General features: G+C 41.0%; 1 protein-coding gene across 3 annotated transcripts in view; it reads right to left on the bottom strand.

The window, feature by feature from the left end:
* The window catches only part of arhgap23a (Rho GTPase activating protein 23a), a 68,661-nt gene that overhangs the window by 51,126 nt on the left and 3,200 nt on the right, over nt 1-14,335 (bottom strand). For 2 of the 3 annotated variants that reach the window (XM_031318644.2, XM_035997127.1), the window contains exon 1: nt 4,247-4,593. The exons of the other annotated variant lie outside the window; for it this stretch is intronic. In XM_031318644.2, coding sequence (XP_031174504.1) covers nt 4,247-4,300 — 54 coding nt within the window. In that variant the 5' untranslated portion in view covers nt 4,301-4,593. Of the gene's footprint in view, nt 1-4,246; nt 4,594-14,335 lie in introns of those variants that run through there. 3 annotated transcript variants of the gene reach the window in all.

Consider the following 14,335-nt stretch of genomic DNA (forward strand, 5'->3'; position numbering starts at 1 on the left):
GTTGGTTTGATGCAATTTCCATCAGAGAAAATCACATTGGGAAATATCCTCCTCCATTTTTACAGAACATACCGTCAACTTCTTATAGCCAGCATCCATTTGTCACATTTTGTGCTCTTTTAATAGCATGATTAAATGGTTCAGTAACCTAAACAAAAACTAATTAACCTCTGCAACCGACCAACCCACCGCCGGGTCAGTCATGCTGTAGCCAAGCTTTGATCAAGCCCCAGTAGGGATCCCAAATGTTCATAGGATACCAAATATGCCAAGCTGGATTTGTTTGTTTTTTAGAAAATGTGTAAAAAATGATGCACAAGACATCTAGAATATTTCCATTTGGTGAAACGGTGCAGCCATAAAAAAAATGTTGAGTTTTCAATAAGGAGTTGGAACAAGCAGATTCAGCATATATTTAATATTGCAGGTCAGTGTGGAATAAGATGATTTTTCCAACTTTAAAGCTACTTTAGAAGGAATAAAAGGGGGAAACTCGATTTTAAGGTGTTGAGTATGGTGTAACTGAACTTTTAATAAGCTATCCCCATTAATAAAAAATAGAATCATGATAATAATTAAATTCACAGAACTGCAATGCAATAATTGCATGTAAAAACTAAATGTATTCAATCAACAGAGTCAATTTTGAGTCAGAGACAGAGACCAACTCACTGGGGGATCAATAAAGAGGCATAAGCAACAGAAACAAACCTGCTTAACAGAGCTGCACTACAGCAGCCGCTCCCATCTCACCACAATAAACAAGGTCAATGATGACTGATGTCCTTCGCCCACCTATACACACACCATGTTTGTACAGCATCAAGGACTTCCTCATGCAAACATAATAGGAGAAGGACAAATCAGACGCTCCATGGAGCTGGCTTCAAAACAAAAAGCATCTGACCATTTAAGTGTGATGTAAACATACTGGAGTGCCTATATTTGTGAACACAGTGTGCATGGCCATGTGTGTGCGTGTGTGATTTAAATGTGTCAACACAGACAGACAGACACACACACAAATGTATTTATCTTCTAGCCCTCTTTCCCTTTCCCTTAAGTGGCTTTGCCACTTGTCAGGCCGTCATTGTAAATAAGAACCTGTTCTTAATGACTTGCCTGTTATAATAAAGGTGAAATAAAAAATAAAATAAAAACCAGGATAATGATTGCGGATGCGAGGTGTGAGCGATGGTGCAGCTGTCGTCTCGAGGCCCGGAATGCAGCAGGGGTGACGGTGTCAAGGTGGGAGGGTGGAGGTGTAAAGGTGTGAGAGATGTTTTAATGGTGTTAACGGACTGCTGCAGGGCACTCCGTAACACACACTTTACTGTCATGCTCTCTGTGTCCACTATGTAGTTTCACCCACTGCACTGACGCAGTTAAAGACAGTATGTAGTATCATGTTTTGGGTATGTCGCACATTTAGCCTGGAAGAATTGCATGTGCCAATACTGTTTGATTCTTCAGGGTAGTGTCCCATAATGCAATGCACAACAAGCTGGCTTTTGGTGAACTTTCCCAACTCAAAATATGGAAAAAGTTCTCCATAGCTGCAGCACGAGTAACTTTTGTTGTCACATGACTTCTGCATCACTTTCTGTTAGTACAAAAGGGTACATTACAGTAATGTATATATACTAATATATAAGTATACTAATACTTATATACTAAATCACAAAAATGTGAGAAAGGTAAAGTAAAAGCAGAATATTGTGTTGCAGAATGTTTCTTTCTTTTTTTCTGTCCTCACAACTACTCAGGTTCATCTTGTCTGTGTACCCGCAGGTTAGAAAACACCAGTATACAGCATTGAAGTGGGATACAATGTATGAAGAATCACATAAATTCCCAGCATTGCAGTATTGTCTGTGCTATGTGCCTACTACGTGGTGAAACCATCTGCTAATGATCACAGGAATACTTTCCTCTGCAGCATCATACAGCTGCTTTCAGTTAACGTTGCCTTTGACCAGGAGCTGATCCTGGACCTGCTGACTGGATGGGGCATCAGTGGTCTGAGGTTTGCAACGTTTCTGAGGTGGTTGTCCTGTGATCAGCTGGCGCTCAGACTAAAAAGAAAGTCTGTGGATCGGCCAAAGCCTCTGTCTGAAGTTTGGCTTTTGATTATTAGGAAGCTATTAGCTGGGCTGTAGAGAGCAAAGGCCACGGATCAGCAAAAAATAAAACACTCTGTCATCGATCGTGTGCAAGTCATGTCTGGATACACTCAGGAGACTGCAGCTCAGGATAATGCTGTGTTAGTCTGCAGTGTATCAGAGGCAAACTGGTGCATGTGACACACGGACAAAAAAAGAGGCTTTAACATCGACCGGCTCAAGATTTTCATATAAGCGCTCTCATGTTTCCCATCATATCCTCCGGCATCACGTGGCACAATGCAGCATTAGACATCATGCTCGTCCTGCCCTCTGCCCCACCCATGCCTCTATTGATCTCACCCACAAAGCCTGCACTGCTACATTAGAGCAGGCCTGCTAACAACATTGAACTAGTCCCACTGGACATCATCATAACTGCTCAACACTCTCACGCCTTCCTGTCTCCACGCCCAGATGCTGAACCAACACAGAAAGCCTGATTTACTTTGTGTCTCATTTCGGCAAATTAAACATTTAATCAGATTATAGTAATTTTGCATCTCACTGTTGGGCTTTATCGCGTCATCTAAATGACTTAGCGTTCAATCACATGCCAGATGTGTTCCTGGATGTACTCAGTTGCACATCAAGAGATAAATGAAGATAAACTGCTTTCTTTGGCCAAAGAGAAGTAAAATGACATGCATAGAGAGAAAGAAGCCCGGCTAAATGAGAGCTTGGTGTCGGCTGAGACATGCAGGGTCAAAGGTCAGGTATGAAACAGGTCGGGGACGGAGATTAGACAAACTGAGGTCGGCATAGGAGCTTATGTAAAAAAGAAACATAAACAAACAGTTTAGAGAGTGTTAGACTGGAAGATATCAGACACTTTGAATGCAGTTTAATGACTTCTTGTTCATTAAGGCGACAGTTTTGTGGGTACAGCAGTTGTTATACATTTACTACAAAGTGTTTTACGACAAAGCTATACGTAACAAGCCTGAATTGTATGTGTCTGAAGGAACATTCACAGTTCTGTTACAGCGAAATACAATCAGAGAGGTTAAATGAAAGCATGACCACAGAATAGGAAGCGTTATTCTTTGCTGGAGAGGATCAACTCAACCACAACAGATAGAAAGGGAGCAAAGGTAGGTGGAAAATGGGGGAAATTCATGAGCAAACCCCCCCCCCCCCCCCCCACAAATTTTGTAATAGTAGAGTGACAGCAGAGGATGATAAGGTAAGAGAGACACTGGCAAATATAGTTCATAATCCTGTCAAACACACAAACGCTGCATTACAGCAAAGGTCCAAAGCAAATATCTCAGCAACTCCCTGGCTGACACATCCATATCACACACACACACACACACACACACACACACACACATATGTATATACACCAGAACTGGGTTTATCTAACTTTTTTTCAGAATATAAGCAGCTGTTAAGGATGGGATTCATGATACAGTTATGAAAGGAGTTTCTTTCTTGACTTTACTGGGGGTTGTAAAGTCTTGTGATGTCCATTGACTTAAAGGTCATACTTTTCCCATCTTCTCATTTACTGTTATATCATCACTTAAGAAACACCCACCTGCATGTGTAGCACTATTGATGGCTTGTTTGTGAGTAAAAACAGTTTAAACAAGTGATGGAAGTCCACTAGCCAATTAACTGGATAATTTGCTTGATTAATAGCAAAAAAAAAAAAAAAAAATCAACTAAAGAAGAAGTGATCGACACACTCCAAACACCTACCGCTGTTTGGGACGTCCCGTCTCTATTGACAGGCTGTCCGCCTCCTGGTGCAGCAAGAGGCGGACAAAAGAGTGAAGCAACCCGGGCGTTAAATGTGACTCTAGATTACTTTTGTGAAAGCCGCTAAATTCATTCGGCTGCGCACCATTTGCCCTCAACAATAGTGAACAAAAGCTGCAGAAAAACACTGATCAAACAATTGGTTTCAGTACAGTATGTCGCCGAGTGTGTGTACACAGGGGCTATGTAAACTAGTGTTAATCCTCTTAGGAAATCACGCTCTCTGACCAGCAGTACCGCGCTGCACTTCAGCCTGTCCAAACACAATATCGTCCAGGTATCAATATAATTATAAATAAGCAGCTCCTTGTACTTACGTGGTTCTCAGAGTAGGGTGGTATTCCAACAAGGCAAAAAGCAACTCCATTCATTGGACAACAGAAATTGTTCGGCTGCAACAAGGAGAGGCAGATTTGTTGCTGCACGAGCGGTGAACAGAACAGAAGCAGCTCTGAGAGTAACAATGCTGCGGTCAAACACAAACTTATGTTCAACACGTATCCAGCTTCCTTCCTTCTAAAAAACCCACTCTGTTCCCGTTGTTTCAGGACTTTCAATGTGCTAACCCCCTCCTCATCCTCTTCTTTTTCTTCTTCCGCCAGACCGCATCAGTTATACATAACTAAATCCCTCTGTGCTACTCAGCCCCATGCTCTGCTCTGCCTGGAAACTCACTGCAGCGGCGTCAAAACACATGAGGGGAAACCGGAAGTCAGGAGACTACTGCCTTCAAAGTAAAGTCCTGAGAGGGAACGTGTCCAAATGTCAACAAAAATGGTGGAATGTAACAAGTACATTTACTCAAGTACTGTACTTTTTCGTACAATTTTGAGGTAGCCTACTTTATTTGAGTATATCAATTTTATGCTTCTTTATAATTCTACTCCACTACATTTTGGAAGCCATTTTTACTCCACTTTTTTTGATAACATTTTTGATAACATGAGTTAATTAGTTACTTTGCAGATTCAGATTATTAATACAAAATATAAATCAACTAATACATTATGATGTATTATTATAGATTAAGCTACCCAGCAGTATATAAAGTAAAAAGTAAAGTAAAAGTTTAAATGCAGGACTTTTACTTGTAACAGAGTATTTCTACACTGTGGTACTGCTATTTTTACTTACGTAAAATATATGAGTATTTCTTACACCACTGGTGATTACTACTCATGACTGAATGTGGGTAAGGCCCGAGCAAAACCAGCTTTGTAACATTTCTGGAATTTACAGATAAACAATTAGTGGTGGATTTGTTTCTCATAGGTTTTGATAAATGTTTACACTTGAAGAAAAAAAAGCCCATTTATTTTATTTTAACAGTAACGCATTGGCTAAAATATTAAGATTTTTTTGTTGGGGGCAAGTATTTTAATTCACAAAAAGAGTTCCTTAGTCTACACCTTTTATGGTGGAAATTAATACCGGAATTACTACAGTTGTATTGTAGTTAATTTGACATTCTGGGAATTGAAGGTAGTCAAAATAGAGGAGGGTGCGTTGGGTAAATCTGTGCGCTCCGCCCTGCAGACCCGCAGCGTGCGGGCTCCCTCTGGCTGTGCCAAGACATTTGTGTGCAGGACGGGAGGGGTCTCTGATGCCACCAACACAGTAAGTAAAGTAAGGGTTTGAAATAAAAAAGCAAAGCGTTTTAAAAAATAATTCAGGCACTGGAAATAAGTATATAGTTTTTTAACCATATATTAAAGTATGTAGGACAAATTAATTAAGTTTAACTGAAGTTTAACTAACACAGCTGTCACCTGATTAACTGTAAAACTACCATTACTGCAGTGTGATAATATTTAAGTAGAAGTTCCGCATTCCAAAGTATTATCAGTACTTACTTTAAGTAAGTAAGTAAGTAAGTAAAGTTTATTTATATAGCACTTTTTAAAGATAAAAATCTCAAAGTGCATCATAATATATTATGAAGCACTTTTTATTTAATAAAAGTAAATACAATAAATAAAAGACATAAGAATACAACTAACTGCCATAAAAACCCTTTCCTAGCTAAAAGCCTGTTTGAAGGAAAGTATCAGTTTAAGTATAAAAAGTAGAAGTACTCAGGCAGGCACAATCCATATGTTACATTATTATAGGCCTAATATCAGAAGAGGCCTTATAAGCAGCATATTAATGTTTAATAACTATTTTATATACAAATTACATGTACTATATAACAATGCATCATAATGTATATGTACATTATAGGTTTTTGAAATCTCAAATGATCAAGTTGTATTTATGTTGTAAAAAGGAAAGTGAAAGAGCAACTGCAGGCCGTAACTAATGATTATTTTAATTATTGATTCATTTGCAGATTATTTTCTCAATTAACTGATGAATTGTTTGGTCTATAAAGCCAAAAATCTTCACTTTACTTTCGATAACAAATATTCACATTTGAGAAGAAACAACCAGTGAATTTCTGGCATACTTGCTTAAGACATTACTTAAACGATGAATCGATTATAAAAATAGGTCTGACAGTTTGAATCACTTTATAGTAGCACTGAAAAGTTACCTCATAATCTTGATGTACTGTAAAAGTAGTAAACCACAGGCTTATTAAATGGGATGCATTACACTGCATGAAAAATCTCATAGCCTAATTATAAATCAGTGTTACTAACAAAAGGCCCACAAGTCCTGATTTACAACAGGGATGGGCTCAATAAAGCAAAATGAAAGTTTAACTCATTCACAGATATCTGAATTCCTTCCACACCCAGACAGAATAGACTATAATTCATACATTCTCGGAAAACTTGTGTTTATAGCCCCTTTGGCTGCAGATAAATACTGTGAATCAATAGGCGTGCAGTGCAGTCAGGGGAAGCTTACTCATCAATAGAACAGGAACTTCAGACTGCTGCCAAGAAGTCAAACTACTTCATCTTACTGTATATATGCTCCACGGTAGCTGTGGCCTTCATTATGTGTAGGAGGTGTTAATATTAGCTTTAGTCCAGATGAAGGAAAAACAAGGAAACAAGATAAAAATGTGGAGACATGGTGCTGTGATGGCTTAAAGCTGGAGGAGGCCCATGTGGCTACTATTACTCTGAGGGGTGCTAGTATCAGAGAGCCACTTCAAAAGCCTGCCTGCAGACTGGAGTCATAGGGGGGAAAGGCAGCTTTTGGGAGCCTTCCCACGCCAAGAGCTACAGCAGCCAATTTAGCCTCCATCTCAACATGTCTCCTCTGTCTGCTCACGCTCTCTCCACGGCATCCAACCTCCGCCTCTGGCCCGCTCAGAGACACCCAATACCCCAGCCAAAGGCTTACAGAGGACACTCTCCGAAAGTCCTAGTCATGACTTTCACTCATCTCCAATTTAAGACGGATAATTAACATACGTGACCCCCCAGGTTACTCGTATAGTGCGGCCAAAGTAGTTTCTGTGAGCACACAGCTGGTTGGAAATCCACCGTGGCAAAGTGAGAGGCCAGAGAAGCTTAGCAGCAGTATCCTGGTCTTAAGGTGAGAGAGCAGGGCAGATGGTCTCTGAGAAAAGGGAGGGTGATGAGGCAGGCACTGGGGGTCATGGAGCTTGCTTTTTTTCAGGGGAGATCAAGGAGCGTGAGGGCTGTCCCAGCTGGACTTTTTCTGTATTTTGTCTGACCTTGAATCTGGATCTTTCTCTGCAGCCTATTTCTGCAGTCCATGTGTTTTCTATTATATTGTAAATCACTCTGTGCCCCGACACTTTTTTGTGGGAAGAATGATCAGATGTTAGTGAACCCCTACTGTTTGAGGTCTGTCCACATCTTATCCCAGATTGCACGCAGATACAAACTCACGCTACGCATCAATTTGACTGTCAGACGAGCAAAATGGGCTTTCTATTATTGCCGTTCTGCTGGTCGACTGAGACTGAGAGGTGCGGAGAGGAGGAAGATTTGTGTGTTTGAGGTGTCATGTGTCATATCTGAGGGGGTACGCATATTTCAAAATGCTGATTTGGAAATTCAGGGTAAGGAGCTGCAATCGTATCCACATATAGCCATTAAAGAAGTGGCTTTTATCTGACATACTGCACTTCATGTCTCTCTCTTCCCTGTGCTGTGTCTCTGGGTCAGCCTTAGTCACTGACACACAGCCTCAGGCCCAGTGATTGACTGAGTAAGCCCAGATCTGAATGTGATGTGAGGCGACACGCCCCAATCTTTTTCCCTTGAGGGCCGGCTGGAGACGAGCAGGGAGCATCCAGAGGCTTCCCTCGGCCATTACATAATCACACACAGCCTGGTGCCTTGTAGTACAAACCCATAAACAACCATCATCCTATTTGCTCGCTTGACCGCGCACCCCTGACTCCCACCTCTCCTCCGCTGGCTTGGCTCGGCAAGTGGTCCCACTGTGCTGCTGAGGCTGTGGAGGCGAGGGGAGGGATGGAGGGAGTGGTGGGGTGGTATCCCCTGTCATCCTCCATACCATTCTAGGGCACTTTGCAGAGCGTGGTATGCTACAATGAATTGTGGTCACTCCATTTATTTCAACTTTACCCCCCTCTAGGTTTCTTTATGCCCTCCTCATTCTTTCATATCTCCTCTGTTTCACTCCGCTTCCCTCAAGTCATTGAGTCTGTCTTTTCAGTAAATGTCCGTCACCCATCTCTGCACACACATACTTTCAGTCTGAGGAGTGTAGTTGCCAGATCCTTTCAACATCATTTACTTTAAGCCTCTCCGGAGTGTGTATACTACAGGTCACACTATCCCTCTACTTGATACAGTTGCATTTAATGAAGGTACTTGGACGGTTTTCCTACTGCCAAGAGCCAAAAAGACACAATGTACAAGTCCTCTCTCTCTCTCTCTCAGCTGATTTAATATAAAGAGTAACCTTCTTTCTGTCCACGTCTCAAATGTACTAAGAAGATTATCCATGTCTGGGCCTGATAGCGTGAAATGGGTCCCGTGAGTGCTCAGTCAGAGTCAGGAGCCAGAGAAATGTGGATTTGAGCTTATAGGAATATATGTTCACATAAGTTCAACAAGTAACGTTCAGCTTCTTATTGCTAAGCATGTGTGAACACATACATGACTGTAACTGGTGATTGAGATGTGGATACAGAGGATGAGTGAGGGAGAGCTTTGGATATTTGTGTACTTGTGAATGAGATGTGGATATGTGAGTGATTCTGCTGTACGTCTCACACTCTGTCTGCCTTTGGCTGCCTGTTGACACAGAGGCTCCTGTGGCACTCCTTTGAAGGGGGGTTGCGGGAAGGTTGAGAGGGGGGTTAGGGTTAGAGCCGTAAATTCCCCCCTTTCTCCGCGACAGGAGGAGTCCTCTTTGTCTGGCCGGACAACTGGCACGAGGGGAGGAAACAGCTGACTGGGCAGCACAGACAAACTTTGTCACTGTACTCTAGACATATTGAAACTTGATCGAAATGTTGAGTTTTCACATAAAAAAGTGAAGAATTGAGTTTGAACTGCGGCTTTTGCTCAGGCCCATCACACATTTCTTGTCCTGTTTCAACCAATAAAAGATAATATTTTGACAATGCTTTTAAGAATGACTGATTTCTGAGTGTTAAGTACTTCATTTCATGGCCACAAAATTTCAATGATGCAGTGTCCCCACCAAAGCTTTTTTTTCTGGCGAAGTGGAAAGCACATTTATGTCAGATTCTGGATGTATTTTTCCCACAATTTTGGGCCCCCATTGGTTTCCGTCAATTTCCCTGTAATATGAAAATTAAATGGAAACTTGCTTGAGCTGTGTAATCCATCACAGTCTGCATTTATTATCTTTGAGTGCTAATGCAGTTTAAGTGCAGCTTAATTTAATAAATCTGCACTGCACAACAATAATGTAGCGTTGACGAAACTGCAATGAGTTACACAACTCAAGCCGGCTTCAAGGTTCAAGCAGAAACCAATAGAGGTCTGGAACACTAGACAAAAAGACACTGTTTACAAAATGATAAGCTGTGATACACATGATTTAAAGGCTAAATCAAGCAAAGTCACTGACTTCTGATCTGTGCAAGAAATTAAAGACAATAAAACTGATTTCTGTTGTTTTTTGTAACTATGATCAAATAGGAACCCTTTATCATATTGTCTGAAGATGACTTGTAGGTCTAGTTTTTAATAATCAGTAAAAGGCCAATATTGCAGTCTAACCCTTGTTCGTCTCTACACTTTGTCTTGTGTGTCATCTCTGTTCCTCAGCTGACCTGCTGACCCGTCTTCTCCCCCCGCCTCGTCCCACACTACATTTCATCCTAATCCCCCTTCTCTCTTGCAGCTGCTTTGCTCACTCTTCTGTAGGCCGCAGTAACTCAGACAGAATACAACTATGAGCCCATGGACAGGACTGGTTGCTGTATGGTTGCAGACAGGTTTAAGTTGGAGCTCTGGCTGTTGGAAAGGACGTTCGTCTGGTCAGGATACTGGAGAGAGTGACTCATTTAAGCCCTGTTTCCACTGGTTTTCGCCACTGATACTGATTGTATCTGTATCAACACCTACTCATTGGTAAAGTTTTACTGGGTGTAAGCCTATTGTCAAAACGGTTCCAAGGCAGTTTAAGTCCTTTCTTCCCGTACAAGCTGATACACTAGCGCATCCAAAACATGAACTGCTGAGCCTCCACTTCATGCAGTTTTCTTTAGGCCATAACATGGCGAGAGCTGATTAGAACAGCCATGTGGCAGTGTTTGAGATAAAGGAACGAAGAGAAGGAAATACCCCGAGTCTAACGACTAGAGCAGTAGATGTTCAGGTGTCACCATTTGCACAAATGACCACTGATTCAACTCCCCAAAGTCTCCAGACTGTCTCGATCAATCTATTCTTCAAAGCTCGAGACAACCATAACAAGTGAATCACATCCAGGGTATTCCACTGTTTCCATAAATGATAGTTGTTACTATAAATGCTTGGCACACATTCAGCAAAGGACATCCCTGTAGTAGCCCCCCCCCCCCCCCTTCTCCACCTTTTATTTTTCCCTTATCCTCTTCTAAGAGACAGAGAGGGAAAATAAACAGGAGTTCCAGTAGCAGCATTACAAGCTTCCTTCCTGCTGCCTGTCACTTCATAGAGCCCGAATGCAGCCTCTTTACCTTTCACAGCTCCACTTCCTGCCTCGAGCATCACTTCCTGCGGCACAGTGGGGGAGACAATGGAAATGAGCTCTAAAGATAAAATAAGTCCTCATGTCACAGTCGGGAACCAGTTCATCTGATATCTGCAAAAAACTGTTGACATCAGATTTTCTTGCTGGTCACTGATGAGTCAGGAACATCCTAACGAAAAATTAGAATGACATAGCCTATTATTAGAGTAGGTGGCATGTTCCCAGAATATACTGTATAAATACACAAACATTTGACAATTGAAAGATTTGGTAATTGGAAAAACCTTTTAACTTGATTTGATCACACATCCTAAAACTTGACTATGTTGGATGTTTCTGGGTGGCTATTTCACTTTAATTCAGTTAAATAGATAATTTCGCTGTTACTTGAAGCTTCAGCTGTAATAAATGTGGTTTTTCATTCATGCCAAACAGCAGAATTGAGACTTAGTCCACTAATCAAATCTCCTGCCCTGTCTGATTTGTATTGATATGATTCATGCTCCCTTCTTTGCCAGTTCTTTCTATAAAAAAAGAAAAAAAACCTAACCCTAAACCTAAACTGCCGTCTAAACTTAATTACAGAAATTACGGCCGTCCAAAAAGAGCACAAAAAGCAGACACAGTTGAAATCATTTTCATAATGGAGCACACGTTTATTACATAACTCATTTAAATATTCAGGCATCCTGTTGTATAAAGATTTAAAGAAAAGCCTCTATGGTCAACGTCAGAACTCCTGAGCATTTGTGGTACAACAAAAGCTTTGAGCCACACCTCTTACAGTACATACATTAAACTGAATAATCCTTTATGTTCGAGGGGGATCATATCCTAATCCAAGCGTTTCCCCAGCCTTAAAACTCAGAGATAAGTTTGTCTAGACATGGCCTTAAAGCAGGGTATTCTCCTTTTGGAGGACAGAATGCTTTGACAGATTGTTAACATTCAGAAAGGTCCCTGTTTTCATCCATCCTACCATCAGTTCGTTCCATTCATTCCACGCGTCCTAAATGCTGTTGTCAGTCTCATCAAATTGTAATTCTAGTGTTAGACTTTAAGCTTGAGTCTAAATCATAGACGGAGATAAGAACAGAGTGAACAAAAGACTGGCATTGTTCACCTGTAAAGCCTTTAAATACTGGGTACGCACACATAGATATATACTGAATTTAAAAGGAATGCACTCACAGAAACATGTAAGAAATAAAGCAAAGATGACAATTTCAATATATTTTAATTAGTGTAGATTCATTGTAAAGGTTTGAGAAAGTGTAAAATTATATTCTGTGAGTGAGGACATTGTTTTTGTGAGTAAGCAAACATTAATAGACCACAAAATGTTGCTACTGTGATCAATGAGCGTGAGAGGTCACCAAGCCAGAGAGGATTATATATTTCCCATGTGGAATCAACATAAATGTGCACTGTCATCAACAGCAAAACAAACTTATTATTCTAGGATGAATTCTGTAAAAAGAGCACCATCTGTTCCTTTGCAGAGATTTCCCTAAATAGATAATCCTCCATCCCCCTGAAAACATAGAAATTGAGCTACAGTTGCGTTTGGAGGCCACAAGGGGGCTCAGTACAGTACTGGCATGACAAGGCGGGGCAAGGGTGGAGAGAATGAAAAACTGTCCTCAGATACAGCTATTTCAGATACAGTTTTATATTTTATTCCCAATCCCCATCAGTGGGATTTAGCAGGATTTATGGTATGATACTGATGTGACCTGAGCCCAAAATATGGCAGAAATATGTGGCTGACTGAGCAATATTTAATGGAACAGTCTGTTCTGTTCTGGATGTGTGAGTGAGTGCCTTAACACATAATCATCAGGGTTCGGGTTAGGATCAATGTGGTGATTTATTGAGAGGGGAAACAGGGAGATGTCACAAACCAGGATGAAATGTCTTTAAATTCATAACATGTTTAGACAGACAATTGAATTGTTTTATCTTCAGTAGTTTGGAAAATAGGCCAAGAGAGGTCAGTGGCTCGCTAAGCGTGCAGTTCATTATTGATATGCAGCTGTGGTGGCCACTGTAGGGCATCTCTGTTTAATTATCACAGTAATGAAACAGAAGGCATCAGTGGCACAGCTGTTTATTTCAGAGTGACATCCTAACACAAAAACTGGACACTGAAGTCGAGACTCAAGACGTGAAACGAAGGAGGTCGTAAAACTGATAATAAGAAATAGAAACAGATTGCCAGGGTCATAAGTTGAAATCAAAAATAAGTCAAACTGAGCACTGCACATGCCAAACAAGCCCATTAGCTTAAATTGGACCAACTCAGTAGCAAAAAGCCTCCTAATTGGATGCTACTGATAAAACTCATCCCTCTGTTTTTTTCCATTTAGCCCTGCTCATCCTGTGTCATCAGCCCGCAGATCCCTGACATGGCTGGACTGATGCAAAGTGCTGCTGACAGGAAGGGCTTTAACCACACGGGCTAACCTTTGACCCCTGCAGGAGCACCCCCACCGCCCCTGCCATCTGCATGCATTCATTGCTCGCCACTCAAATGCATTTAGGTTGAGGTCCAAAGTAGTGGTCCTGAGCTGAACAGGAGCTAGTTACTTCCTAGAGATGGGTGTCCTAGTTTTCTTTCACAGGACAATTTGCCGATTGTCTGCCTGAAGGCATTTACCATTTATATCACCCGCATGACAATCCAACAGAGCATGAATTAATAACATGAACCCTGAATGATGAAAAACATCTTCTTATACTTGAAATTATGCACTTTGGGAAAAAATCATAATAAGTTTGAGGAGTAAAATACTCTTTATATATATATATATATATATATATATATATATATATATATATTACATACAGATTGCGTGCTTCATCTGGTCAATCAACAATATCTGGTCAATCAACAACTCCCACAGACACCATGTCCCACAAATGTCCCCAGAGTCTTCATGTTTCCCTCATGCAAAACCAGCTTCAAAACTCTCATTTTAATTTAGATGCAAACCACATACACAGTTCATTCTTTTAGAGTCTCTCAGTTTCTACCACTCAGGACAATAGAACAAGAAATTCCTAAGAGTCCAGAGATTGAAAAGGCATAGGCAGGGGGCTTTGGGGTAACATGGGTGGGGCTTTAGATTAGACCACCTGTTCCACCATGCTTTTCCTTTATCCTTCCCTCTTTCACACTTGTTGTCGTTCACATTCCCTCTCACTATCTCTTAATGAGACTCTTTCTTGTCTCTCTCTCTCACACACACACACACACACACACACACACACACACACACACACACAAACTTTTA

Source organism: Sander lucioperca, chromosome 21 (genome assembly GCF_008315115.2).
Source record: "Sander lucioperca isolate FBNREF2018 chromosome 21, SLUC_FBN_1.2, whole genome shotgun sequence".
Lineage (NCBI taxonomy): Eukaryota > Metazoa > Chordata > Actinopteri > Perciformes > Percidae > Sander > Sander lucioperca.